The sequence below is a fragment of the Anolis sagrei genome, chromosome X (assembly GCF_037176765.1).
Source record: "Anolis sagrei isolate rAnoSag1 chromosome X, rAnoSag1.mat, whole genome shotgun sequence".
In the NCBI taxonomy this organism is placed as follows: domain Eukaryota; kingdom Metazoa; phylum Chordata; class Lepidosauria; order Squamata; family Dactyloidae; genus Anolis; species Anolis sagrei.
Window position 1 is genome coordinate 59,281,006 of NC_090034.1, and position 25,355 is coordinate 59,306,360.

Below are 25,355 nucleotides of genomic sequence, written 5' to 3' on the forward strand. Positions count from 1 at the left end.
TGAACCCCACCAACAAGAGAATTGGGCCAAACTTCCCACACAGAACCCCATGACCAACAGAAAATACTGTGTTTTCTGGTGGTCTTTGGTAACCCCTCTCACACCTCCTCGTGACCCCCTTCCCAGGGGTCCCGACCCCCAGGTTGTGAAACTTATGATGCATGGCAGTCAAGTGTAGTCCTCCGCTATTGCTAATTTGATAACCACCCCTTAGTTCTTCTGTAGAATTCAACTATTGTATTCTTAATTTTGTTTTTAGCCTTTGATTGAGAAATCAAAGAGACTAGAGATATTGGGGCACTGTGTCTCAACATTTTTTGGTGCCTGAACAGGGACTTGAGAAAATTATTGGTGTTTCCCTTTAAGTCCTCCTGTTTTTGACTGAGAAATAAAGAGACTAAAGCTATGTGCCTCAACACCTCCTCTTCTGCCTTGGCATCCTTCTCTCTGCAGGATACCAGCGCCAGCTGACCTACAAGAGGCAGGATGGCTCCTACAGCGCCTTTGGGGAGAGGGATTCCTCCGGAAGCATGTGGTGTGTCCTCTGGCGATAGGGCAATGTGCATGCGGGGGGGGGGGGGGCATTGCTCCCACTCAGGCTAGAACTCCCAATCTCTTCTCCTGTCCCCAGGCTCACATCCTTTGTTCTCAAGTCCTTTGCCCAGTCTCGAGGGTTCATCTTCATCGATCCACGGGAGCTCTCGACCGCCAAGGACTGGATCATCCGGCACCAGAAGGAAGATGGATCCTTCCCAGCCGTGGGCAGGATATTGAACAAGGACATCCAGGTAGGAAAGGAAGGGGCTCCGGGGATCGGGTGGCTGGAACAAGCGGCCAAAGGGAGGCATTTCATGAGGGACGGTTGAAAGAGCCAGCTCTCAGTCAAGAGAGCCAGGATTGAAGACATATTTATATTCTCCTCTTTCTTCTTCTCTTTCTTCTTCCCCTACTTCTTCTCTTTCTTCTTCCCCTACTTCTCCTCCTCCTCCTCCCCCTCTTCTTCCTCTCCTCCTCCCCTCCTCCTCTTTTTCTACTACTACTTTTCTTCTCCTCCTTCTCCTCCTCTTCTTCCTCTTTTTCTCCTCTTCTTTTCCTTCTCCTCCTCACCCTCTTCTTCCTCTCCTCTTCTTCTGCTACTACCTCTCCACCTCCTCTGCCTCTCCTCCTCCTCCTCTTCTTCCTCTCTTCCTATTATTATTATTATTATTATTATTATTATTATTATTATTATTATAAACGCAACAACATGAGTCCACACAGAGGTGGCCCTAGGTAATTTTCAACGGTAAGCCTCCCCCCCCCCCCAACCAATCACTGATATATATTTTCTGTTTGTCGTGGGAGTTCTGTGTGCCATATTTGGTTCAATTCCATCATTGGTGGAGTTCAGAATGCTCTTTGATTATAGGTGAACTATATATCCCAGTAACTACAACTCGCATATGTCAAGGTCTATTTTCCCCCAAGAGTGCCTCAAGAGCACCCCTGGGCAAAATCAACTATACTGCAAATGCTTACTTTGCATAATGGGTTGAGCCGCCCCTGAGTCCACAGCAGACACTCTGCTGGCTGTTGTATTGGATCACACGTTGGACACTTCCCAAGTGTCTAGAACTGTGTGATGTATCAGCGAATAATGTGTGCAGATCCCAGTAAGGTGGCCTTCTGCAGCTGGCAGATAGTAATTTTGTTAGTGCCGATTGTGTTTAAGTGCAAGCCAAGGTCTTTAGGCACTGCACCCAGTGTGCCGATCACCACTGGGACCACCTAGACTGGCTTGTGCCAGATTCTTTGCAGTTCGATCTTTAAATCCTCATATCGTGTCAGCTTTTCCAATTGTTTCTCTTCAATTCTGCTGTCACCTGGGATCGACAATCCACACTTAGTTTTTAACACTATTTTTATTTTATTTTTATTTTATTTTTATTTTTTAACATTATTATTATTATTTAAGAGTAATAAGAAGAAAAACTTTAGGCTACCCAGGTTTCTCCCAAGCAACATGGCTGCTGAGGAATTCTGGAGATGCAGCATCATTGCAGGAAATAGATAAACTTGATAAAATAAACTTGACCCAAGAAGAAAACATGCATTTAAAACCATGTGCATCCTAATGGTAGCCATTTAAAAAATTGAAACTGGGTAGCCAGAAAGGCATTCTTTTTGTGCTGAAGTAATTAACCCTTGTCATTTTTCTCATGTGCACAGAAATCGGGGAAAATGAGCCGTTTGGGTTGGGATGGGGCCTCAAATCCTTTTTGCAGCCTGTGTGTTTGTCTTCCAGGGTGGGATCCACGGGAAGACTTCGCTGACTGCGTATGTGGTGGCTGCTCTGCTGGAGACAGGAGTGGCTTCGGAGGTAAAGCCTGGGACTTGGTCGCATGGAAAGGTCAGGACCAGCCTGATGTTCAAATCCCTCACCCCCCACCCCAATCTCTCTCCACTGCTTTCCTTGGTGGGAATGGATGAATTGTGTTGTCGAAGGCTTTCACGGCAAGCTGGAATCACTGGAGCGTTGTTGTGTGGTCTCCAGGCTGTATGGCCAATGGGTTCAAGCAGCATTTGCTCCTCCTGATGTTTTGCCAGGATATTGGCATCTGCAGATGATCCCATGGGAGTCAAGCAAGTGAAATATACACCTGTGGAATAATGTCCAGGGTGGGAGAAAGTACCATTGTGTGAAGGGTACTTGTGTTTTAATGTTTGATTTTATATTGCTGTGTTGTCTATTATATTGGTTTTTGCATTTTATGTATTTTACTAGCTGTACCCACCACGCTGTGGCCAACATTCCCTCCCTCTTTCTCTTCTTTCTTTCTCTCCTTCCTTCCCCGCTCTTTCCTTCCTTCCCTCCCTTTTTTTCTTTCTTTCTCTCCTTCCTTCTGTCTCTACCTCTTTCCTTCCTTCCCCTCCCTTTTTCTTTCCCTTTTTTCCTCTCCTTTCTTCCTTCTCTACCTCTTTCCTTCCTTCTGTCTTTCCTTCCTTCTTTCTCTCTTTCCTTTCTCTCCCTCTTCCTTTCCTTCTTTCCCTCCTTTCTTCGCTCCCTCTTTTCTTCCTTCCCTTATTTTCTTTCCTTCTCTCCTTCCTTCCTTCTCTACCTCTTTCCTTCCCCCCTTTTTTCCTTCTTTCTTCTTTCTCTACCTCTTTCCTTCCTTCGCCTCCCTTTTTCTTTCCCTTTTTTCCTCTCCTTTCTTCCTTCTCTACCTCTTTCCTTCCTTCTGTCTTTCCTTCCTTCTTTCTCTCTTTCCTTTCTCTCCCTCTTCCTTTCCTTCTTTCCCTCCTTTCTTCGCTCCCTCTTTTCTTCCTTCCCTTATTTTCTTTCCTTCTCTCCTTCCTTCCTTCTCTACCTCTTTCCTTCCCCCCTTTTTTCCTTCTTTCTTCTTTCTCTACCTCTTTCCTTCCTTCCCCTCCCTTTTTCTTTCCCTTTTTCCTCTCCTTTCTTCCTTCTCTACCTCTTTCCTTCCTTCTGTCTTTCCTTCCTTCTTTCTCTCTTTCCTTTCTTTCCCTCTTCCTTTCCTTCTTTCCCTCCTTCCTTCACTCCCTCTTTCCTTCCTTCCCTTATTTTCTTTCCTTCTCTCCTTCCTTCTCTACCTCTTTCCTTCCCTCCCTTTTTCCTTCTCCTTTCTTCATTCTCTACCTCTTTCCTTCCTTCGCCTCCCTTTTTCTTTCCCTTTTTTCCTCTCCTTTCTTCCTTCTCTACCTCTTTCCTTCCTTCTGTCTTTCCTTCCTTCTTTCTCTCTTTCCTTTCTCTCCCTCTTCCTTTCCTTCTTTCCCTCCTTTCTTCGCTCCCTCTTTTCTTCCTTCCCTTATTTTCTTTCCTTCTCTCCTTCCTTCCTTCTCTACCTCTTTCCTTCCCCCCTTTTTTCCTTCTTTCTTCTTTCTCTACCTCTTTCCTTCCTTCCCCTCCCTTTTTCTTTCCCTTTTTCCTCTCCTTTCTTCCTTCTCTACCTCTTTCCTTCCTTCTGTCTTTCCTTCCTTCTTTCTCTCTTTCCTTTCTTTCCCTCTTCCTTTCCTTCTTTCCCTCCTTCCTTCACTCCCTCTTTCCTTCCTTCCCTTATTTTCTTTCCTTCTCTCCTTCCTTCTCTACCTCTTTCCTTCCCTCCCTTTTTCCTTCTCCTTTCTTCATTCTCTACCTCTTTCCTTCCTTCGCCTCCCTTTTTCTTTCCCTTTTTTCCTCTCCTTTCTTCCTTCTCTACCTCTTTCCTTCCTTCTGTCTTTCCTTCCTTCTTTCTCTCTTTCCTTTCTCTCCCTCTTCCTTTCCTTCTTTCCCTCCTTTCTTCGCTCCCTCTTTTCTTCCTTCCCTTATTTTCTTTCCTTCTCTCCTTCCTTCCTTCTCTACCTCTTTCCTTCCCCCCTTTTTTCCTTCTTTCTTCTTTCTCTACCTCTTTCCTTCCTTCCCCTCCCTTTTTCTTTCCCTTTTTCCTCTCCTTTCTTCCTTCTCTACCTCTTTCCTTCCTTCTGTTTTTCCTTCCTTCTTTCTCTCTTTCCTTTCTTTCCCTCTTCCTTTCCTTCTTTCCCTCCTTCCTTCACTCCCTCTTTCCTTCCTTCCCTTATTTTCTTTCCTTCTCTCCTTCCTTCTCTACCTCTTTCCTTCCCTCCCTTTTTCCTTCTCCTTTCTTCATTCTCTACCTCTTTCCTTCCTTCGCCTCCCTTTTTCTTTCCCTTTTTTCCTCTCCTTTCTTCCTTCTCTACCTCTTTCCTTCCTTCTGTCTTTCCTTCCTTCTTTCTCTCTTTCCTTTCTCTCCCTCTTCCTTTCCTTCTTTCCCTCCTTTCTTCGCTCCTTCTTTCCTTCCTTCCCTGATTTTCTTTCCTTCACTCCTTCCTTCCTTCTCTAACTCTTTCCTCCCTCCTTTTTTCCCTTCTCCTTTCTTCTTTCTCTACCTCTTTCCTTCCTTCTTTCTTTCCCTCCCTCCCTCTTTCTCTCTTTCTTATTTTCTTTCTCCCCTTCCTTCCTTCCTTCCTTCCTTCCTTCCTTCCTTCCTTCCTTCCTTCCTTCCCTTTTCCTTCTCTTTTTCTGTATTGTCATTTAATTTTTCATCATTTAGCTTTTGGGGTTTATTAAGGTCCTTTCCCCTGTTTTGGGGGAGATTTTATGAGTGATGGTCGCTCGTTGGTCTGTTAGGGGTGTAGTGTCCAAATTTGGTGTCAATTCGTTGAGTGGTTTTTGAGTTATGTTAATCCCACAAACGAACATTACATTTTTATTTATATAGATTTTCTGGTTTTGTTTTTGTGTAATATTGTGTTTTTTGTACTCATGGACATGGCCTCATGTAAGCCGCCCTGAGTCCCCCTGGGGGAGATGGATTATTATTATTATATTAAAGTATTATTATTATATTATATATTATTATTATTAGTATTATTATTATTATTAAGCTAGATTTGCAAGTGTTCAGTGGGATCCACTCATTAGCATGTGAATAGCAGAGTCAATGAGTGAGGGCCTCCTTCCTTGGAGGCTTTTAAACAGAGGCTGGGTGGCCATCTGTCAGGGTTATTTTGATTGTGCTTTTTCCGCATGGCTGGGGGTAGGACTAGATGGCCCATGTGGTCTCTTCCAACTCTATTATTCTATTTGTAAGGACTGCCTATGAAGGGGAGGGGAAGGGAGAGGATGGGCACATGTTCTGACCCCGACTCCCTTGCTTAGGAAGAGAAAAGCTCAGTGGCCAAAGCCAAGCGCTTCCTGGAGTCCAGCGTCTTCCCGGCCGAGGACCCCTACACTGCCGTGCTGACGGCCTATGCTCTTGCGCTCCTGCACAGCCCCCTGGCCTCAGCCGCGCTGCGCAAGATGAACAGCCTGGCCATCACGCAAGGTGAGTTGGTGCAGCCCTGGGAGTGCCTCCGCTATGTTGTGGCCCTCCAGGTGCTTTGGACGTTGGCTCCCAGAATTCCTAGATGTTTCAAAACTCATTTCAAAATTAGGGGGCACTGGCGTTTCATTTCTAAAGTCTTTCTAAAGCAGCGTTTCTCAACCTTCCTAATGCCGTGACCCTTAATACAGTTACTCATATTGTGGTGACCCCCAACCATAACATTATTTTGCTACTTCATAACTGTAATTTTGCTGCTATTATGAATCGTAATGTAAATATCTGATATGCAAAGTGTATTTTCAGTCACTGGAAATCCCAGCAACTAGAACTCCCAAATGACAAAATCAATCCCCCCACCCCACCCCACTAGTATTCAAATTTGGCAAAAATACCCAATAAGACCAAATTTGAATACTGGTGGGGTTTGGGGGATTGATTTTGTCATTTGGGAGTTGTAGTTCACATACAATCAAAGAGCACTCAGAACTCCACTAACGATGGAATTGAACCAAACACTGGAAGGATTTCATCTGGAGAGGCCCTGCTCTCACTCCCACCCCCTTCGCAGGCACGATCGGTGGGGATGAGGGAGAGGGCCTTCTCTATGGTGGCCCCCTGACTCTGGAACTCACTCCCCAAGGATATCACACATGCCCCCACATTGGGAGCTTCCAGTGTGCATTCCCTGAATAAAGGAATCAGTGCCCTGATCTGATTAATTCTCTGCCATATGTCCTCTGAAGCACTTTATCTACTCGATGGATTGATGCCCCCACATTATCCTCTACAATCCCCCTGTTTAGACATACTTTATTTCTGTTCACGCCAGTGTTTTAAAAAAAAATTAATTGATTACATCTGGCCCTGCCTACAGTGTTTCAATTTTTGTGTGTTATTGCTTATAGATTATTTATTATATTGTACTGTGTTTTAGTTGGGTTGTTGTAGGTTTTTTCGGGCTATATGGTCATGTTCTAGAGGCATTTCTCCTGACGTTTCACCTGCATCTTTGGCAGGCATCCTCAGAGGTAGTGAGGTCTGTTGGAACTAGGAAAAAGGGGTTTATATATCTGTGGAATGACATGGGTGGGACAAAGGACTTTTGTCTGCTGGAGCTAGGTGTGAATGTTTCAACTGACCACCTTGATTAGCATTTGATTGCCTGGCAGTGCCTGGAGCAATCTTTTGTTGAGGGGTGATTAGATGTCCTTGTTTTAGTTGCTTAATTGCTTGTTGTTATATTGATGTATTTGTTGGTCTTGGCCTTATGTAAGCCGCCCCGAGTCCTTTGGGAGATGGTGGCGGGGTATAAATAAAGTTTTATTATTATTATTATTATTATGGACCAGTCCACGCCAGATATCCCTGTTGGCTGTGGCCACCCCCAGCTCCTTCAAGGTCAAGCCAGTCCCTTCAAGGATACCATCCATCCATCTTGCCCTTGGTCGGCCCCTCTTCCTTTTGCCTTCCATTTTCCCCAGAATCATTCTTCAAGCTTTCCTTTCTTCTCATGATGTGGCCAAAGTACTTCATCTTTGCCTCTAATATCCTTCCCTCCAATGAGCAGTTCAGCATTATTTCCTGGAGGATGGACTGGTTGGATCTTCTCGCGCTCCAAGGCACTCTCAGAATTTTTCTCCAGCACCACAGTTCAAAAGCGTCTTATCTTCCTTCGCTCAGCCTTCCTTATGGTCCAACTTTCACATCCATAGATTACTATGGGGAATATCATTGCTTTAACTATGCGGATCTTCGTTGCCAGTGTGATGTCTCTACTCTTCACTATTTTATCGAGATTGGACATTGCTCTCCTCCCAAAAAGGAAGCGTCTTCTGATTTCCTGACTGCAGTCTGCGTCCGCAGTAATTTTTGCATCTAGAAATACAAAGTCTGTCACTGCCTCCATGTTTTCTCCCTCTATTTGGTGTTACCAAGACCAAGTAGCAACAGTAAGAATTGACCATGGAACAACAGATGGGTTCAAGATTGGGAAAGGCGTACGGCAGGGTTGTATACTCTCACCCAACCTATTCAACTTGTATGCAGAACACATCATGCGATGTGCGGGGCTTGACAAATGCAAGGCTGGGGTGAAAATTGCTGGAAGAAACATTAACAACCTTAGACATGCAGATGATACCACTTTGATGGCCGAAAGTGAGGAGGAGCTGAGAAGCTTTCTAATCAAGGTGAGAGAAGAAAGTGCAAACGCTGGGTTGCAGTTAAACATCAAAAAAACCAAGATTATGGCAACCAGTTTGATTTTTTGATTTTTTTTTGTTGTGTGAGGAGCGACTTGAGAAACTGCAAGTCGCTTCTGGTGTGAGAGAATTGGCCGTCTGCAAGGACATTGCCCAGGGGACGCCCAGATGATTTGATGTTTTTTATCATCCTTGTGGGAGGCTTCTCTCATGTCCCTGTATGAGGAGCTGGAGCTGATAGAGGGAGCTCATCGGCCTCTCCCTGGATTCGAACCTGCAACCTGTTGGTCTTCAGCCTGCCTGTACAGGGATTTAACCCACTGCGCCACTGGGGGCTCACCGGTTTGATTGAGAACTGGCAAATAGAGGGAGAAAACATGGAGGCAGAAACATTTCTCTTATCACTGTCACAGTTCTTATCACAGTTGACTTTTCAGTTCTCATTAGCAGGTTTTAAATACAGTCGAGCAAGCAGGCAGTTAATCATTGCAGGCCTTCATCTTTTAGAATGGTATCTCCAAAATTATTAGCTTTCATTCATTCATGTGTCACTCAGTTCCATTCATACCCACACATATTAAATCTAAATGTATCAAATCTGCACATCATATTTTCATGACAATGACCTGGCAAGCCAGAACAGGCCTGGTCTCCTCTCCTTTTGGGGCCTCCAGGGAAGCTGTACCCGCCCCCCCCCAATCCGCCTCAGCTCCCCCTTCCTTCTTTCAGATGGCTTCACCCACTGGAGCTTGATGGGGACCCTCGCCACAGACGAGGACAGCTTCATGGGCTTCAATGATGGCTTCTCGCAATCAGGTGATGCTCTGGACACCAGGGCAGGCAGAGCCAAGGAAGAGAGTTTCCTCATTACTTCCATTGAGGTTAAGGGAGGTTGGAGCGGGGGGGGGGGATCCTTTGTGTTGGGGGAATACAATGAAAAAGGGGGGGGTGGCCCTGGGCGAGAGCGTGGCCTTTATATCTCTTCTCCCATTGGCCAGAGGTAGGGGAGAGAGCCCAAGATACAAGTCCAACCTTGAGGGCCTCTTGTGGGCATTGGGAGCCACCTAACCCCCTAACCCCCACCCTCTCTCCCTCCCAGTGGTGTCGGCTGAAGTGGAGATGACGGGCTACGCGCTGCTGACCTACACAGTGCTGGGGGATGTGGCCTCGGCACTGCCGGTGGTCAAGTGGCTCTCCCAGCAGCGGAATGCCTTGGGGGGCTTCTCGTCCACACAGGTGAGACCCCAATGAGGCAGGAGGACCGGAGGAGGGGGAAGCGGGCATCCAGAGGCACTCGTCTGAGAAAGAAGGAGACATGCACATAGGAAAACATCTATTGCCAGCCTGAGTCTCTTAATCTCGAAAGGTGTGATGCAATCCCTCAGCACAGCAAGTGCTCATTCCTGCAAGTGGCAGGGGGGCAAAACCAGGTTAGGCAATATAAAGAGGGCCCTTAGAAATAATAATAATAATAATAATAATAATAATAATAATAATAATCTTTATTTAAACCCCGCCACCATCTCCCCAATGGGGACTCGGAGCGGCTTACATGAGGCCAAGCCTGAACAACAAATTACAATAAAAATAAAACCAAAACACAACCGAAAACGCAAACAGTAAAAAACAACATCATAATAAAATAAAACATGTAAATACATAACAATATAAAGTTACAATAGATGCAATCACAATGACAGCGGGTGGGCTGCATGTAATGATTAAAAGAGAGACTAATTAAAACTAATTTAAAACTCGGGTGAGATAAAAAGAGACAGATTATTTGCGGAGGAGAGCTCATTATAGCGGGGGTTGTGGAATCAAGCTTTCTCACAGAGGGGGGACGACATATACTCCAACGACAGAACGTTGAGGCTAAGCAGTACTGTGGGATTGTATACCTACTCTCCAAAGGTGCAGCGGAAGAGCCAGGTTTTAAGGTCCTTTTTAAAGGTTTCTAGGGTAGGGGCTTTCCTAATTTCTCCTGGTAGTGAGTTCCAAAGTCGGGGAGCCACAGAGGAGAAAGCTCTCTCCCTTGTGCTTGCCGGATAAGCTTGTGAAGGTGGCAGGGGCAAAAGAAGGGCCTCCCCAGATGAACGAAGGGCCCGAGATGGTACATGGAGGGAGATACAGTCACATACCTGCCCTCTTCCTTTCTTCTTCTCCCAGGACACATGTGTGGCCCTGCAGGCACTGGCCGAGTATGCCATCCTCTCCTACATTGGTGGCGTCAACCTCACCGTTTCCCTGGCCTCCACCAACCTGGACTTCCAGGAAACCTTTGAGCTGAACCGAGCCAACAAGAAGATCCTCCAGAGCACTGTGGTAATATATCATGTCATATTTACATGAAACCACTGAGAGAAATCACCCGTAGACATAGGGTGCGGTGTTATTGGTATGCTGATGACACCCAAATATATGTCTCCATGCCTTCCAAAACAGCTAAGGAGAGCATCTCTCCTCTGAATGGATGCCTGGAGGAGCTAATAGCCTGGATAGAGGAAAACACATTTAAACAGGCAAAACAGCTGCTTGCCATCAAGGGTCCTCACCTGGGTGTGTCAACCAGTTCTGGGTGTGTCAACCAGTTCTTGCACTCCTCCTGAAAGACTGTCCGCAGCTTAGGAGAAGGGCTCTTAGGTCCGTCTCTCCAAATGTCAGGCCAGGGAGATGCGCCAATGGTACAGGGAGCTTATATGCCAGTTGTGCCCCTAGATTTGGAGGACCTGAAGATGGTAGTGCACACACTGGTAACCTCAAGGCTGGACTTCTGCAATGTGCTCTACATTGGGCTACCTTTGTACCAAGTTTAGAAATTTCAGCTGTATCAAAATACGGCAGCCAGGTTGGTTGCAGGAACACCCAAGAGTGAGCATATTACACCAGTGGTTCTCAACCTGTGGCTCCCCAGATGTTTTGGCCTTCAACTCCCAGAAATCCTAACAGCTGGTAAACTGGCTGGATTTTCTGGGAGTTGTCGGCCAAAACAGCTGGGGACCCACAGGTTGAGAACCACTGTATTACACCTATCCTAAAGTCACTCCACTGACTGCCAATTAGTTTCCAGGCAAAGTACAAAATGTATTGTTGAAGGCTTTCATGGCCGGAATCACTGGGTTGTTGTAGGTTTTTTCGGGCTATATGGCCATGTTCTAGAACATGGCCATATAGTCCAAAAAAACCTACAACAACCCAAACTACAAAATGTTGGTTTGGGCCTTTAAAACCCTACATGGTTTGGGTCCAGGTTACTTAAAGGATCACTTTCTCCAATACAGTCCATGTCGCCTTTGGACCCTGAGGTCCTCTAGCAGACGTTTCCTCCAGCCATCCAAAATCCGACTGGCTACCATCACCCAGAGGTGAAAAGTCAGGAGAGAATGCTTCTAGAATATGGCCATACAGCCCGAAAAACCTACAGCAACCCAGTGAACTGGGCTGACAGTTGGGAACTCACACTGACCCAGGGCTTCAAACTGGCAAAATTTCAGTTGGTAGATCTTATCATTGTTGGTGAATTACCAACTGTGCTAAAGCCCGGCCCTCAATATGTGTATTTCTGGTATTTTTACAATGTTTATATGTTTGGGTTATGCTGTAACCGACCTCAAGCCACAAGGAGAGGTGGGTAAGACAAGATCTTCTCAACCTCAACCTGAGGGACTCAGACCGGCTTACAGCAAGGATTCAATGCTAATAGTACAATCTAAAAACATCATACAATAACGAGTTAAAATACATATTGATTAAAATGACAAATAAGCCAAATCGCCAAGATAAAATCATGTCCAACTCAGTCCGTATGTGTGGTCGATAACTTTGTTCTGTAGCCGGTTTCAACCATTACTCTGGGAATGCTTCCTTCCATAGCCAGGATTTCACCAGCCTCCTGAAGGACAGGAGGGAGGGGGCAGATCTGATCTCAATCGGGAGAGAGTTCAATAGTCGAGGGGCCACCACAGTAAAGGCCCTATCTCTCGTTCCCGCCAGATGCAATTGCGAAAGTGGCGGGACCGAGAGCAGGGCCCTACCAGAAGATTTTAATTGTCTTGGTGGTTCATAGGGGAGAATACATTCGGACAGGTAAACTGGGCCAGAACTGTACAGGGTTTTGTAGGTTAAAACCAGCACTTTGAATTATTATTATTATTATTATTATTATTATTATTATTATTAAACAGGAAGATGCTCCTGGTAAAGGCGGGTGCACCCATGCACTTCTCCCTGCTTCAGCCCTTCTTGCCTCTTTCCCCCCCAGATTCCTTCCATCCCGACGGGGCTGTTTGTGAGCGCCAAAGGCGAAGGCTGCTGCCTCTTGCAGGTGAGAAGGGGGCGCGAGACACACCTTTTCCTATTCTGGTGCTGTCCTCTTATCCTACCAAGGGAAAGGAACAAGCCACCAGCAAAACACGGCTTTATTTTGAGAAGTGACCACAATGGGGAATGTACAGTAGAGTCTCGCTTATCCAACATAAATGGATCAGCAGGATGTCGGATAAACAAAAATGTTGAATAATACTTTGGTGTGATTTCGTTCATTGGTTCTTTTGTTTTTAAGGTACTCATTATGCACGGAGCATTTATCTATATAAATAAAAATGTAATGTTCGTTTGTGCTATTCACAGAACTCAAAAACCCCTGGACGAATTGGCACCAAATTTGGCAGCAAAACACATTCTTATCTGATCTATGTCTTCCAAAGAAAAAAATCTTTAAAAACAAAGGGGAAATAACTTTAAAATCCCCCCCCCCAAAGTACTTAACCGAGCATGCTCAGAAGTCCCTCTCCCCAGCACGCGTGCGAGAAGCCTGAGGCACCAACCGAAGAGAGGGAAAGGGGCTGCCTCGCCTCGCCATAGAGTCCCTTTCCAAGTAGGAAGGCAGACTCCTCTTTCTTTTCGGGAGGGGAGAGATTGAGGGAAGGAAGAAAGGAGAGACGGAGGGCAAGCTCCAGCAGAGGTTTGAAACGGAAGCCTGGCTGCAGGAGTGGCTGCACACCCCCCCCCCCCCACACCCCCATTTGGGACCGTTGGGTGAAGGGAGGATGCAAACCCCTTACAAACTGCCACAGAAGGAAGGGAGGAAGGAAGGGAAAGAAAGGAGAGAAGACAGGAAGAAAAGGACTGGTGAAGAGAAGGATAGGAATGGAAGAAAAGGTAGAAGGAAAGAAAGAGGAAGCAAAGGAAAGGAGGCAGGGATAGGAAAAGAAGGAAGGAAGAGAAAGGAGAGTGGAAGGAAGGGAGGAAGAAAGGAATTATTATTATTATTATTATTATTATTATTATTATTATTATTATTATGGAGAGTCTAAATGGCCATCTATCAGGAGTGTTTTGCTGTGCTTTTCCCTTATGGCAGACGGAGGTTGGACTGGATGGCCCTTGGAGGTCTCCCTACTCTAGGATTCTATTTCTAATAATAATAATATTAAGCAGAGTCTCTATGGCTATTTGTTAGGAGTGCTTGGATTGTGTTTTTCCCTTATGGCAGAGGGAGGTTGGACTGGATGGCCCTTGGAGGTCTCTTGCAACACTAGGATCCTATTACTGTGAATTCCTCCCAAACCCCTCCAGTATTTTCCGATGGCCATGAAGGTTCTGTGTGCCAAGTTTGGTTCAGATCTGTCATTAACCAAGTTTGGTTCAGATCTGTCTTAATGGTCTGTGGAAGTCTGAGCTGAATCAGTTGAAGATACACCAAACCCCATCATCCCTTGTCCATACTCCCCAAAACTTATTGTTTTTGTGATCAATCAGTATGCTTTAATTATATTAAATTTATAACAACTGAAATACAATGTATTGTTGAAGGCTTTCAGCATAAATACATCTTGCATATCAGATATTTACATGATGATTCAGAACGGTAGCAAAATTACAGTTATGAAGGAGCAACGCAAATAGTATTATGGTTGGGGGTCACCACAACATGAGGAACTGCATTAAGAGGTTGTGACATTGAAAAAGTATAGAAACACTGCTAAAGACATCCTATAAAAATAAATAAAATACTGTCTATGTATTTATGATTAACATAAATTAAAAAAACCACTGGGAGAATAGACATGACATTTAGACAAAATACATATATCACGCCAACAAGTGACCATCACTTATAAAAACACTGAAAAACACAGCACAAGAGACTAAAAAAGCAAAAAAAAATTACAATGCATGCACAAAACAACATATTTACACATATACACAAATATATACACACACATATATATACATATACGTACACAAAATACTTATACACAGACTGGGCCACAGCAACGCGTGGCAGGGGACAGCTAGTATATATATATAGATTATGTATATAAGCCATGGGAAACCTTTTGAAGACTAATTTAAACGAACATAAATTTAACACCATTTCAGTGGAAGATCCCAGGGGCCATCCAGTCCAACCCCCTTCTGCCATGTTGGAAAGGCACAATCAAAGCAGCCTCTGAGTAGTGGGAGGAAAATAGGGCTTTGGAAGCCCCAAGGGCTCAGTGGAGCACACTTTGAGACCAGCTGCTTTAACCCATTCTTAAATTACTTCTTCTTTGTGAAATTCACTTTATATTTCCTGGTCCCATCAAGGTTGATGTGGCATACAACGTCCCAGATCCGGTGGCCAAGCCATCCTTCCAGCTGCTGGTGAGCCTGCAGGAGCCACGGCCAAAGAGGCACCGCCGCACGCCCTCGCAGCTGCGCGTACCCCGGGGTCCCCTCTTCCCCGCCGGGGAGAATGGTTCGGACCGGGTGCCCAGAGGAGACGATGACGACCCCGCAGCTGACCAGGACCACCAGGAGTACAAGGTGATTGTGGAGACCTGCATGAGGTGAGGCTCTCCTCTCTCTCCAATCCATCCGACACAGGCAGAGCTTCCTGTCCTTTCTCTTATATAAAGTCTCTTATATAGCAGTAGCTGTCCCCTGCCACGCGTTGCTGTGGCCCAGTCTGGTGATCTAGAAAGTAAAGTAAATAGAAAGTGTTGGTTTCTAATATATATAATTTCTTGTGGGTAAACAGTATTTCTTGTTGTTTCTTTGTCAGTGTTGATGTGGAGATTGTCTGGTTTGCCTCCTCTGGAACATGCAACATATCATTGTACTCCTTTAGGGGTCCCTTTCAAATCTATGATACTATATCAGTGTGTGTGTGAATCATATCTATCCATATCTATGGCCGGATGGCTCTTTGTCAGGAGGGCTTTGATTACGTTTTCTTGCCCTGGTAGAGGGAGTTGGACTGGATAGCCTTCAGTATGGGGGTTCTGTGTGGGAAGTTCCCCCCAATCCTGTCGTTGGAGGGGTTCAGAACACTCTTTGATTATAGGTGAACTATAAATCCCAGCAACTACAACTCCCAAATGTTAAGGTCTATTTGCCCCAAACCCCATCTGTGTTCATATTTGGGCAAATGGAATATTCGTGTCAAGTTGGATCCAGATCCATCATTGTTTGAGTCCATGGTAGTCTCTGGATGTAGGTGAACTCCAACTCCCAAACTCAAGGTCAATGCTCACCAAACCCTTCTAGTGTTTTCTCTTGGTCATGGGAGTCCTGTATGCCCCGGTTGGTTCAATTCTATCATGCTATTTGATTGTAGGTGAACTATAAATCCCAGCAACTACAACTCCCTATCTATCTCTGTCTATCTATCTATCTATCTATCCATCCATCCATCTATGTATCTATCTCTATGGCTGGATGGCTCTTTGTCAGGAGGACTTTGATTACGTTTGTTTGCCCTGATGAAGGGAGTTGAATTGGATGGCCTTAAGTATTTTCTGTTGGTCATGGGGGTTCTGTCTGGGAAATTTGCCCCGATTCTGTCGTTCATGGGGTTCAGAATGTTCTTTGATTGTAGGTGAACTATAAATCCCAGTAACTACAACTCCCAAATGTCAAGGTCTATTTCCCCCAAACTCCATCTGTGTTCATATTTTGGTGTATTGAGTGCTTGTGCCAAGTTTGCTCCAGATCCATCATTGTTTGAGTCCATAGTGTTCTCTGGATGTAGATGAACTACAACTCCCAAACTCAAGGTCAATGAGTTTGGGAGTTTGGTTCAATTCCATCGTTGATGGAGTTCGGAATGCTCTTTGATTGTAGGTGAACTATAAATCCCAGCAACAACTCCCAAATGACAAAATCATAATTTTTTGAGTTGTGTTGCGAGATGTTTTGTTGTCAAATTTGATGTGATTTTGTTCACTGGTTCTTTTGTTTTTAAGGTACTCATTATGCACAGAGCATTTATATATATAGATTTCTGCTGTTGTTGAAGTTGTAAATTGATTAGCTTGTTATCCAGCTAAAAACATGCTGACTCCATCAATTCTTGGACAGATGTAATGTAAGGAGCCATTGTGTTTGACTTCCTTAACTAAAGAGTCATTACCTTTGACTATGTAAACATGTTGTTTTCAACCCCAGTTCAACAGATCAGCAATTCCCATCAGCAGCCTATCACAGTTCAGCAGTTCATGAATTCTTTTCATCCTTTTCAGTTTTCCAGGCCTCATTCTTCTTAGGATGGTGTCTTCAGTCTTAGCCAGACCCCAATCATAAGATTTTCATACAGTTCCATTCAATCCGCATCAGTGGCTGCTAATGGGAAGCAGGGGCCACTGTCCAAATGGCAATCACTTCTCGAAGCTTTGCGCCTTTTAGAGTAGGAAACACTTTACCAGCCCTTTGCAAAATAGGCACATGTACCCAAATGTGTCCTCTGCTCAATGACTCCCCTTTTCTCTCCCTGCCTTGTCGCCCTGCAAGATGGCTTCACTCTGGCTCGTCCAACATGGCTGTCCTGGAGGTGCCCCTGTTTTCGGGCTTCCAAGCTGATGTCGAGAGCCTGGAGCAGGTGAGGCCCTTTGGCCCTTTGGCCTTCCAGCGAGTGCAAGGAGATCAGCCAGGCATCATCACCATCATAATAATTATCATCATTATTAATATCCACGTCCAAGTATGATTGCCTTATTAGGTTTATTTATACCCCGGACTCATAGCAGCCATGTATCTATTATTAGTATTAGAATGTATTATTATTGTTGTTATTATTATTATTATTATTATTATAGAGTGTATTATTACTTTCCTATTATGTTTATTATTATTACATTTATTATGTTTATTTATACCCCACTTTTTCTCTCCATAAGGAGACTCAAAGATAGAATCAAAGACAGATAGATAGTAATTATTATTATTATTATTATTATACCCTGTCTTTTCTCTCCACCAGGAGACTCAAAGCGTAATAATAATAAACATAAATGTAATAATAATAAACATAATAGTAAAGTAATAATACACTCTAATAGAGTGTATTATTACTTTACTATTATGTTTATTATTATTACATTTATTATGTTTATTTATACCACACTTTTTCTCTCCATAAGGAGACTCAAAGATAGACTCAAAGATAGACAGATAGATAGCAATTATTATTATTATTATTATTATTATTATTATTATTATTATTATTATGTCCCCTCAGGGAGATAGGGCAGAATATAAATTAAGTTTTATATTATATTATATATTATACCCTGCTTTTTCTCTACACAAGGAGACTCAAAGATAGACTCAAAGACAGATAGATAGCAATTATTATTATTAGTATTCATATTATTATTTCCCCTCAGGGAGATAGGGCGGAATATAAATTAAGTTTTATATTATATTATATATTATACCCCGCTTTTTCTCTCCACAAGGAGACTCGTGGCAGCCATGTATCTCTTATTAATATTAAAATGTATTATTATTATTATTGTTATTAATGTTTTTGTTATTATTATTAGTGTTTATTATGATGATGTTTATTCATACCCTGGTTTTTCTCTCCACAAAGAAGACTCAAAGCGGCATTATATACCCGCTTTTTCTCTTCACAAGGAGGCTCAAAGAGGTTCAAAGATAATCTTGAAGATAGATAGATATTGTTGTTGTTATTATCATTATTATGTTTATGTTTATTATTATAATCCACTTTTTCTCTCCACAAGGAGACTCAAGGCAGCTATGTATCTTATATTAGTATTAGAATGCATTATTATTATTATTATTATTATGTTTACTTATACCTCCTTTTTCTCTCCACCAGGAGAGGCATTATAAAAACATTATTATTATGTTTGTTTATATGCCACAAAGCAACTTCTCATGCTGCTTTTGCATGGGAAGAATGTGCAATCACGGCAGGACCTTGGAGTCGAAGCAAAGCTCCTGCTTCGCATTGTTACACCTTTATTAACATTATTACCATATATACTCAAGTATATATGGGCCGACTAAGGGCAAGATGGATGGATGACATCCTTGAAGTGACTGGACTGACCTTGAAGGAGCTGGGGGTGGTGACGGCCGACAGGGAGCTCTGGCGTGGGCTGGTCCTTGAGGTCACGAAGAGTCGGAGACGACTGAACGAATGAACAACATACTCAAGTATAAGCCAAAATTTTCAGCCCTTTTTTTAGGCTGAAAAGCCCCCCTTTGGCTTATACTCGAGTTATTTATTATTTTACTGGGTTATTCTCCATTGTGGTCAACTGTGAATTCACGCATATGGTAATTTCTGCATCTGAGCAGACAGCTTCGGAACCTTCTAGATTAAATTAGAAACATTTTTGGCAGTAACCCCGCCCACTCTCCCCTTGAGAGAAGTATGGGTTGCTGTTGTCATGCCTCAGTTTTTTTGGCTGTTTTCGTGGTGAAGGAACTGGAGCAGTAGTCCCTCCCAGTGGATACATATACTCTCAAAGGGAGAGTGGGCGAAAGCAGCCAGAAAAACCGAGGCATGACAACAGCGGGGAGGATAGGCGGGGACGTGCAAATTCACAGCTGACCACTCAAAGAAATACATTACAGGTAAGCAACCCATACTTCTCCGTCATGGTCAACTGTGAATTGCACATATGTGGATCAAAAGAACGAAGCAACGATAAGCAGTCCAGTCAGTGATTAGGGCAGTCCAATAGGCTAGTCAGAAGACGAAGGATCAAAAGAACTGGAGCAGTAGCCCCTCTCAGTAGCTACATATACTCTCAAGGGGAGAGTGGGCGGGGCTACCACCAAAATGTTTCTAATTCCGTGATGGTGAACCTATGACACGCGTGTCAGCACTGACACGCATGGCTATTTTTGATGACACGCAGACACATGCAGACACATACAGAGAAGTACACCTTATAAGAGCCAATCTAATTCCATCCTTAAATTTGTAAAAGGCTCTACAAATTTAACATCTGCACATTTGAGCATTGTTCACTCCATAACTCAGCATGGATTATATATTTTTCTTATTTAAACTATAAATATTGAAAAATTATGGTGTGTTTTTTCTCTCGAAGTGACACCCCACCCAAGTTATGCTCAGGTTTTTGGGGAATTTTGACACACCAAGCTCAAAAGGTTGCCCATCACTGTTCTAATTCAATCTAGAAGGTTTCGAAGCTATCTGCTCAGGCGCAGAAATTACCATATGTGCGAATACACAGGTGACCACTTGGGGAAATACGGTTACTGGTAAGCAACCCATATTTATTATTTTTATTACATTTATTATTTTACTCTATTTATTATTGTTATTTTTACATTTACATTATTTTACTCTATTATTGTTATTATTACGTTTATTAGTTCACTCTATTATTCTCACATTTATTGTTTCACTCTATTATTATTACATTTATTGTTTCATTCTTTTATTATTACATTTATTGTTTACATTTATTATTACATTATTTATTATTACATTTATTTGTTCTTCTTCTTATTATTATTACATTTATTGTTTTACTCCTTTTATTATTATTACATTTATTACATTCATTATTTCATTCTATTTATTACTATTATGTTTATTGGGTTGTTGTAGGTTTTTTCGGGCTGTATGGCCATGGTCTAGAGGCATTCTCTCCTGACGTTTCGCCTGCATCTATGGCAAGCATCCTCAGAGGTAGTGAGGTCTGTTGGAAATAGGAAAAAGGGGTTTATATATCTGTGGAATGGTCATACCATGGTCATACAGCCCGAAAAAACCTACAACAACCCAGTGATTCCGGCCATGAAAGCCTTCGACAATACATTATGTTTATTGTTTTATTATTATTATTATTATTATGTTTATTATGTTTACTCTATTTATTATTATTATTACATTTATTATATTACTCTATTGTTATGGTATTTATTACATTTATTTATACTCCGCTTTATCTCCCAAAAGGGACTCAAAGTGGCTAAGGACACAAAATCTCTAAGATCTTGTGCTTTCAGCAAGAAGTGCATATTCTAATAAGCAAATTGAGCCTTGGCCAGGGAACCCGCTCTCGGGCTTCTTTGAAGTCCGAGAGAGGGTTCTTCCTCCTTGGATGCTGACCCAAGCTCTTTTCCCCCTTCCCTTCCAGCTCCTTGCGAACAAGCAAACGGGCCTGAAGCGCTACGAAGTGGATGGCAGGAAAGTCCTCTTCTATTTTGACGAGGTCAGGCGGGGGGAAAAGGGGGGAAAGGCTCCCATTCCCCTTTGAATGCAACACCTAACCAAACCTATGTTTCCCTACAGATCCCAAGCCAGTGCATGACCTGCGTCAAGTTTGTGGCCTTCCGGGAGTACATTGTAGGGAAAACTGCGCCACTCCCCATCCGAGTGTACGACTACTATGAGCCAGGTGGGTATGCATGTATGTCCCCCTCCCGAAAGTGGGGGGAGTTTAGACTCTGCAACCTTCGGCTGGCCTGGGAAGCGATGACCACAACAACATTTTGTAAGAATATTTTATTTTTTATTATTATTATTAAATAAATATACAATAATATATAATAATATGATGATAATATAATATTTAATATTATATGTTAATATTAAATATTATATTAAATATTAATATTGATTATATTAATTATATTTATATTAAATATTATATTAAATATTAATATAATATTAATTATATTAATTATATTAATATTAAATATAATATATAATATTAGGGAGGGGGACATACAGCCGAATATACGACTACTATGAGCCAGGTGGGTATGCATGTATGTCCCCCTCCCCAAAGTGGGGGGGGGGGTTAGACTCTGAAATCTTCGACTGGCCTGGGAAGCAACGACAACAACAATATTTTGTAAGAATATTTTATTGTATTATTATTATTAAATAAATATACAATAATATAAAATATTATATTTAATATTATATATTAATATTAAATATAATATAAAATATTAATATAATATTATTAATATTAATTATATTGATATTAAATATAATATAAAATATTAATATAATATTATTAATATTAATTATATTAATATTAAATATAACATTTAATATTAATATATTCTTACAAAATATTGTTGTTGTCGTTACTTCCCAGGCCAGTCGAAGATTTCAGTCTAAACCCCCCCCCCCCCCACTTTGGGGAGGGGGACATACATCTGAGTATACGACTACTATGACTACTATGAGCCAGGTGGGTATGCATGTATGTCCCCCTCCCCAAAGTGAGGGGAGTTTAGACTCTGCAACCTTCGGCTGGCCTATGAAGCGACAACAACAACATTTTGCAAGAATATTTTATTTTATTATTATTATTAAATAAATATACAGTAATATATAATAATAATATGATAATATAATATTTAATATGTTATTTTTATTATTAAATACATGATATAATAATAAATTTAAATCATATCTTGCCCTATCCTATCTGATTTGTCGTTGATCCACTCCTTTGGGCTTCGTGCAAATCTCCCATTTGCCAAAATATACAATCCTGTGCTTTTCTTTTACATTGCTGGCCAAATACCCTGTTTCCCTGAAAATAAGACATCCCTGAAAATAAGACCTAGTAAAACAGTGTTTCTCAACTTGGGGGTCAAGACAACTGGGGGGGGGGTCGTGAGAGGGGTCGCCATCAGAAAACATAGTATTTTCTGTTGGTTATGGGGGTTCTGTGTGGGAAGTTTGGCCCTCTTCTATCGTTGGTGGGGTTCAGAATCCTCTTTGATTGTAGGTGAACTGTAAATCCCAGCAATTACAACTCCCAAATCTCAAGGTCTATTTTCCCCAAATTCACATTTGGGCATAATAAGGATTTGTGCCAAGTTTGGTCCAGATCCATCATTGTTTGAGTCTGTTAGGAATCAAGAGCTGTTAGGTTCAAAAATAACCCTCACTTTGGGATGATTCCACAAAAATATAGGAGAGTGCCAGAAGCATCTACATCTTGCCTGGAAAATGGCAAGGAAAACAAAAGAGAAAGAGAGAGGCCAAAATGGAGAATCGACCATATGGCCTCACGAGGGCAATAAAAATATCTTTAAAGAGGAGATTACGTCTTCCCTGAAGATATCACATTGTTAAGTATTCAAAGGGGAGGAGATAGTGACATGCAAGATGAATAAGACAACCCCCTTCTTGAGACAGGCATTCAAAGGGAACTTGGGGAAAGAATCCCTCATTCTAACCTATGAAGGCTAACTACTCCTTGAGGGCTGGAGACTTGTGCAGTCAAGAAAAGCACAGGGTTTGGTGGGCAGTGTCCTTTGGTTTTGGAGTTGTAGTTCACCTACATCCAGAGATCACTGTGGACTAAAACAATGATGGATCTGGACCAAACTCTACATGAATACTCAATATGCTCAAATGTAAACACTGGTGGAGTTTGGGGAAAATAGAATCTTGACATTTGGGAGTTGTAGTTTCTAGGATTTATAGTTCACCTACAATCACAGAGCATTATGAACCCCACCAACGATAGAATTGGGCCAAACCTCCCACAAAGAACCCCCATGTCGGCCACAGCAACGCGTGGCAGGGGACGGCTAGTATATATATATGGGGGAAATTAAAGGAAAAAGGAAGAGGGGCCGACCAAGGGCAAGATGGATGGATGGCATTCTTGAAGTGGCTGGATTGACCTTGAAGGAGCTGGGGGTGGTGACGGCCGACAGGGAGCTCTGACGTGGGCTGGTCCATGAGGTCATGAAGAGTCGGAAAAGACTGAACAAATGAACAACAAAAAATAATATTTAATAATAATGTTTTATTTTACTATGATAAATAAAATATAGAACAATAAAATAAAATATATAAAATCTAATAATAAAATAATATTTAACAGTATTATATTATTAAATTGAATGAATTATATAATAATATATAATAACAAAATATAATAATAAATTAAAATATAATTAAATAAGAATATAATATTTAGTAATAATATTTTATTTTATTATTAAACGGAACATATAATAATACAATTAAATGAAATGAACAATTATATATATATATATATATATATATATATATATATAATACATTTTAAATAATATTTTATTTTATTACTATTAAATAAAATGTTATAATTAAGTAATTAATAATAGCACATTTAATATAATAATAGGAGCCCCCGGTGGCGCAGTGGGTTAAACCCCTGTGCCGGCAGGACTGAAGACCGACAAGTCGCAGGTTCGAATCCGGGGAGAGGCGGGTGAGCTCCCTCTATCAGCTCCAGCTCCTCATGCGGGGACATGAGAGAAGCCTCCCACAAGGATGATAAAAACATTAAATCATCCAGGCGTCCCCTGGGCAACGTCCTTGCAGACGGCCAATTCTTTCACACCAGAAGCGACTTGGTTCTCAGGTCGCTCCTGACACAACAATATATATATATATATATATATATATATATATATATATATAACAACATATAAAAACAACATCAACAACCGCTTCCCCCGAACCTTACTCCTCACTTTGGGGTGGTGGGTGGTGGTGTTGAAGCTTTTATGTCACATTGCCTCCATTGGGGCTTTGTTCCTGGAAGCAGCAGGAGGGAGATTTGGGCCCAAGGAGGCTGCTGTCTCTACTTTGGTCATGGAAGTCCCAGCCATGGATGGCATGGCTCTTGTGGTCTCTTCCAGCTAAACAATGCTCTGGTCTATTGTTTTGCGGGGCTTGGAGAGAGAGCTTCCTGCCCGCACTGCACTAATGCGCAACCGTGTCGTCTTCTAGCTTTCGAAGCCACACGCTTCTACAATGTGAGTGAGAGCAGCCCTTTGGCCCGGGAGCTTTGTGACGGCCCCACTTGCAATGAGGTGGAGAGCGCCAGCAGCCACTGGGTCGGTGAGTCTTGGGTTGGGGAAGCAATCGTAATCATCATAATCATAATTACCGCCTCTCCTTTCAGCTCAAGGTGGGGCAAGGCACAGTTAAATGCGTCTATCCAATCACACATTAAGACATAGCTAAAATGGAACCTTGCTTGCCGAGCTTCTTGACTTACAAGCAATTGCTCGTCCAATTTTTTTTGTCACTCTAAATATTTTTATTAACAATTTTATTACATTTCCATGCCATTTCGTTACAAAATACAATCTCTTTCATTCATATCATTATTTCTTCTCATTTCCCGTGTTGTGCTCCCCATCTCTCTAGGGAGTCCTTCTTCTTTTCTTTGTGGTCCCACCAGAACTTTGTTTCTTCTTATTTTCTCTATGTTTCTTCAGTAATTTTTTTCCATATGCTTTCAAAATAGTTATTTTTCCCTAGGCTTTTTTAAATCTTTAAATTCCATGTCAATTTATCATTTACTAGCTGTACCCGCCACGCGTTGCTGTGGCCAACCTCCCCCCTCTTTCTCTCTTTCTTTCCCTCCTTCCTTTGCTCCCTCTTTCCTTCCTTCCCTTATCCTTCTCTCCTTCCTTCTCTACCTCTTTCTTTCCTTGCCCCTTTTTTCTTTTCCTTCTTTATTTCTCTCCTTTCTTCCTTCTCTACTTCTTTCCTTCCTTCATTTGCTTTTTGCTTCTATCCTTCCTTCTCTCTTTCCTTCTTTCTTTCCTTCCCTCCCTCTTTCGCTTTCTTCCTGCTCTACCTCTTTCCTTCCTTCTCTTTCCTTCTTTCCCTCTTTCCTTCCTTCCCTTTTCTTTCCTCCTCTCTTCTTCTCTACCTCTTTCCTTCCTTCACCCTTTTTCTTTTCCTACTTTATTTCTCTCCTTTCTTCTTTCTCTACTTCTTTCCTTCCTTCATTTGCTTTTTGCTTCTATTCTTCCTTCTCTCTTTCCTTCTTTCTTTCCTTCCCTCCCTCTTTCTCTTTCTTCCTGTTCTACCTCTTTCCTTCCTTCTCTTTCCTTCTTTCCTTCTCTACCTCTTTCCTTCCTTCCCTTATCTTCCTTCCTTCTCTCCTTCCTTCTCTACCTCTTTCTTTTCTTGCCCCCTTTTTCTTTTCCTTCTTTATTTCTCTCCTTTCTTCCTTCTCTACCTCTTTCCTTCCTTCTTTTGCTCTTTGCCTCCATGCTTCCTTCTTTCTTTCCC

General features: G+C 42.3%; 1 protein-coding gene across 3 annotated transcripts in view; it reads left to right on the forward strand.

Annotated features, from left to right (window-relative positions):
* Window positions 1-25,355, forward strand: part of CPAMD8 (C3 and PZP like alpha-2-macroglobulin domain containing 8) — a 78,007-nt gene that overhangs the window by 38,880 nt on the left and 13,772 nt on the right. For 2 of the 3 annotated variants that reach the window (XM_067473551.1, XM_067473553.1), the window contains 13 exons: window positions 454-535; window positions 632-788; window positions 2,285-2,389; window positions 5,654-5,819; window positions 8,750-8,836; window positions 9,120-9,256; window positions 10,190-10,345; window positions 12,282-12,344; window positions 14,612-14,853; window positions 16,796-16,883; window positions 20,437-20,511; window positions 20,592-20,697; window positions 24,057-24,167. In XM_067473551.1, coding sequence (XP_067329652.1) covers window positions 454-535; window positions 632-788; window positions 2,285-2,389; window positions 5,654-5,819; window positions 8,750-8,836; window positions 9,120-9,256; window positions 10,190-10,345; window positions 12,282-12,344; window positions 14,612-14,853; window positions 16,796-16,883; window positions 20,437-20,511; window positions 20,592-20,697; window positions 24,057-24,167 — 1,575 coding nt within the window. The remainder of the gene's footprint in view (window positions 1-453; window positions 536-631; window positions 789-2,284; window positions 2,390-5,653; window positions 5,820-8,749; window positions 8,837-9,119; window positions 9,257-10,189; window positions 10,346-12,281; window positions 12,345-14,611; window positions 14,854-16,795; window positions 16,884-20,436; window positions 20,512-20,591; window positions 20,698-24,056; window positions 24,168-25,355) is intronic. The other variant, XM_067473552.1, reaches the window with a different exon arrangement.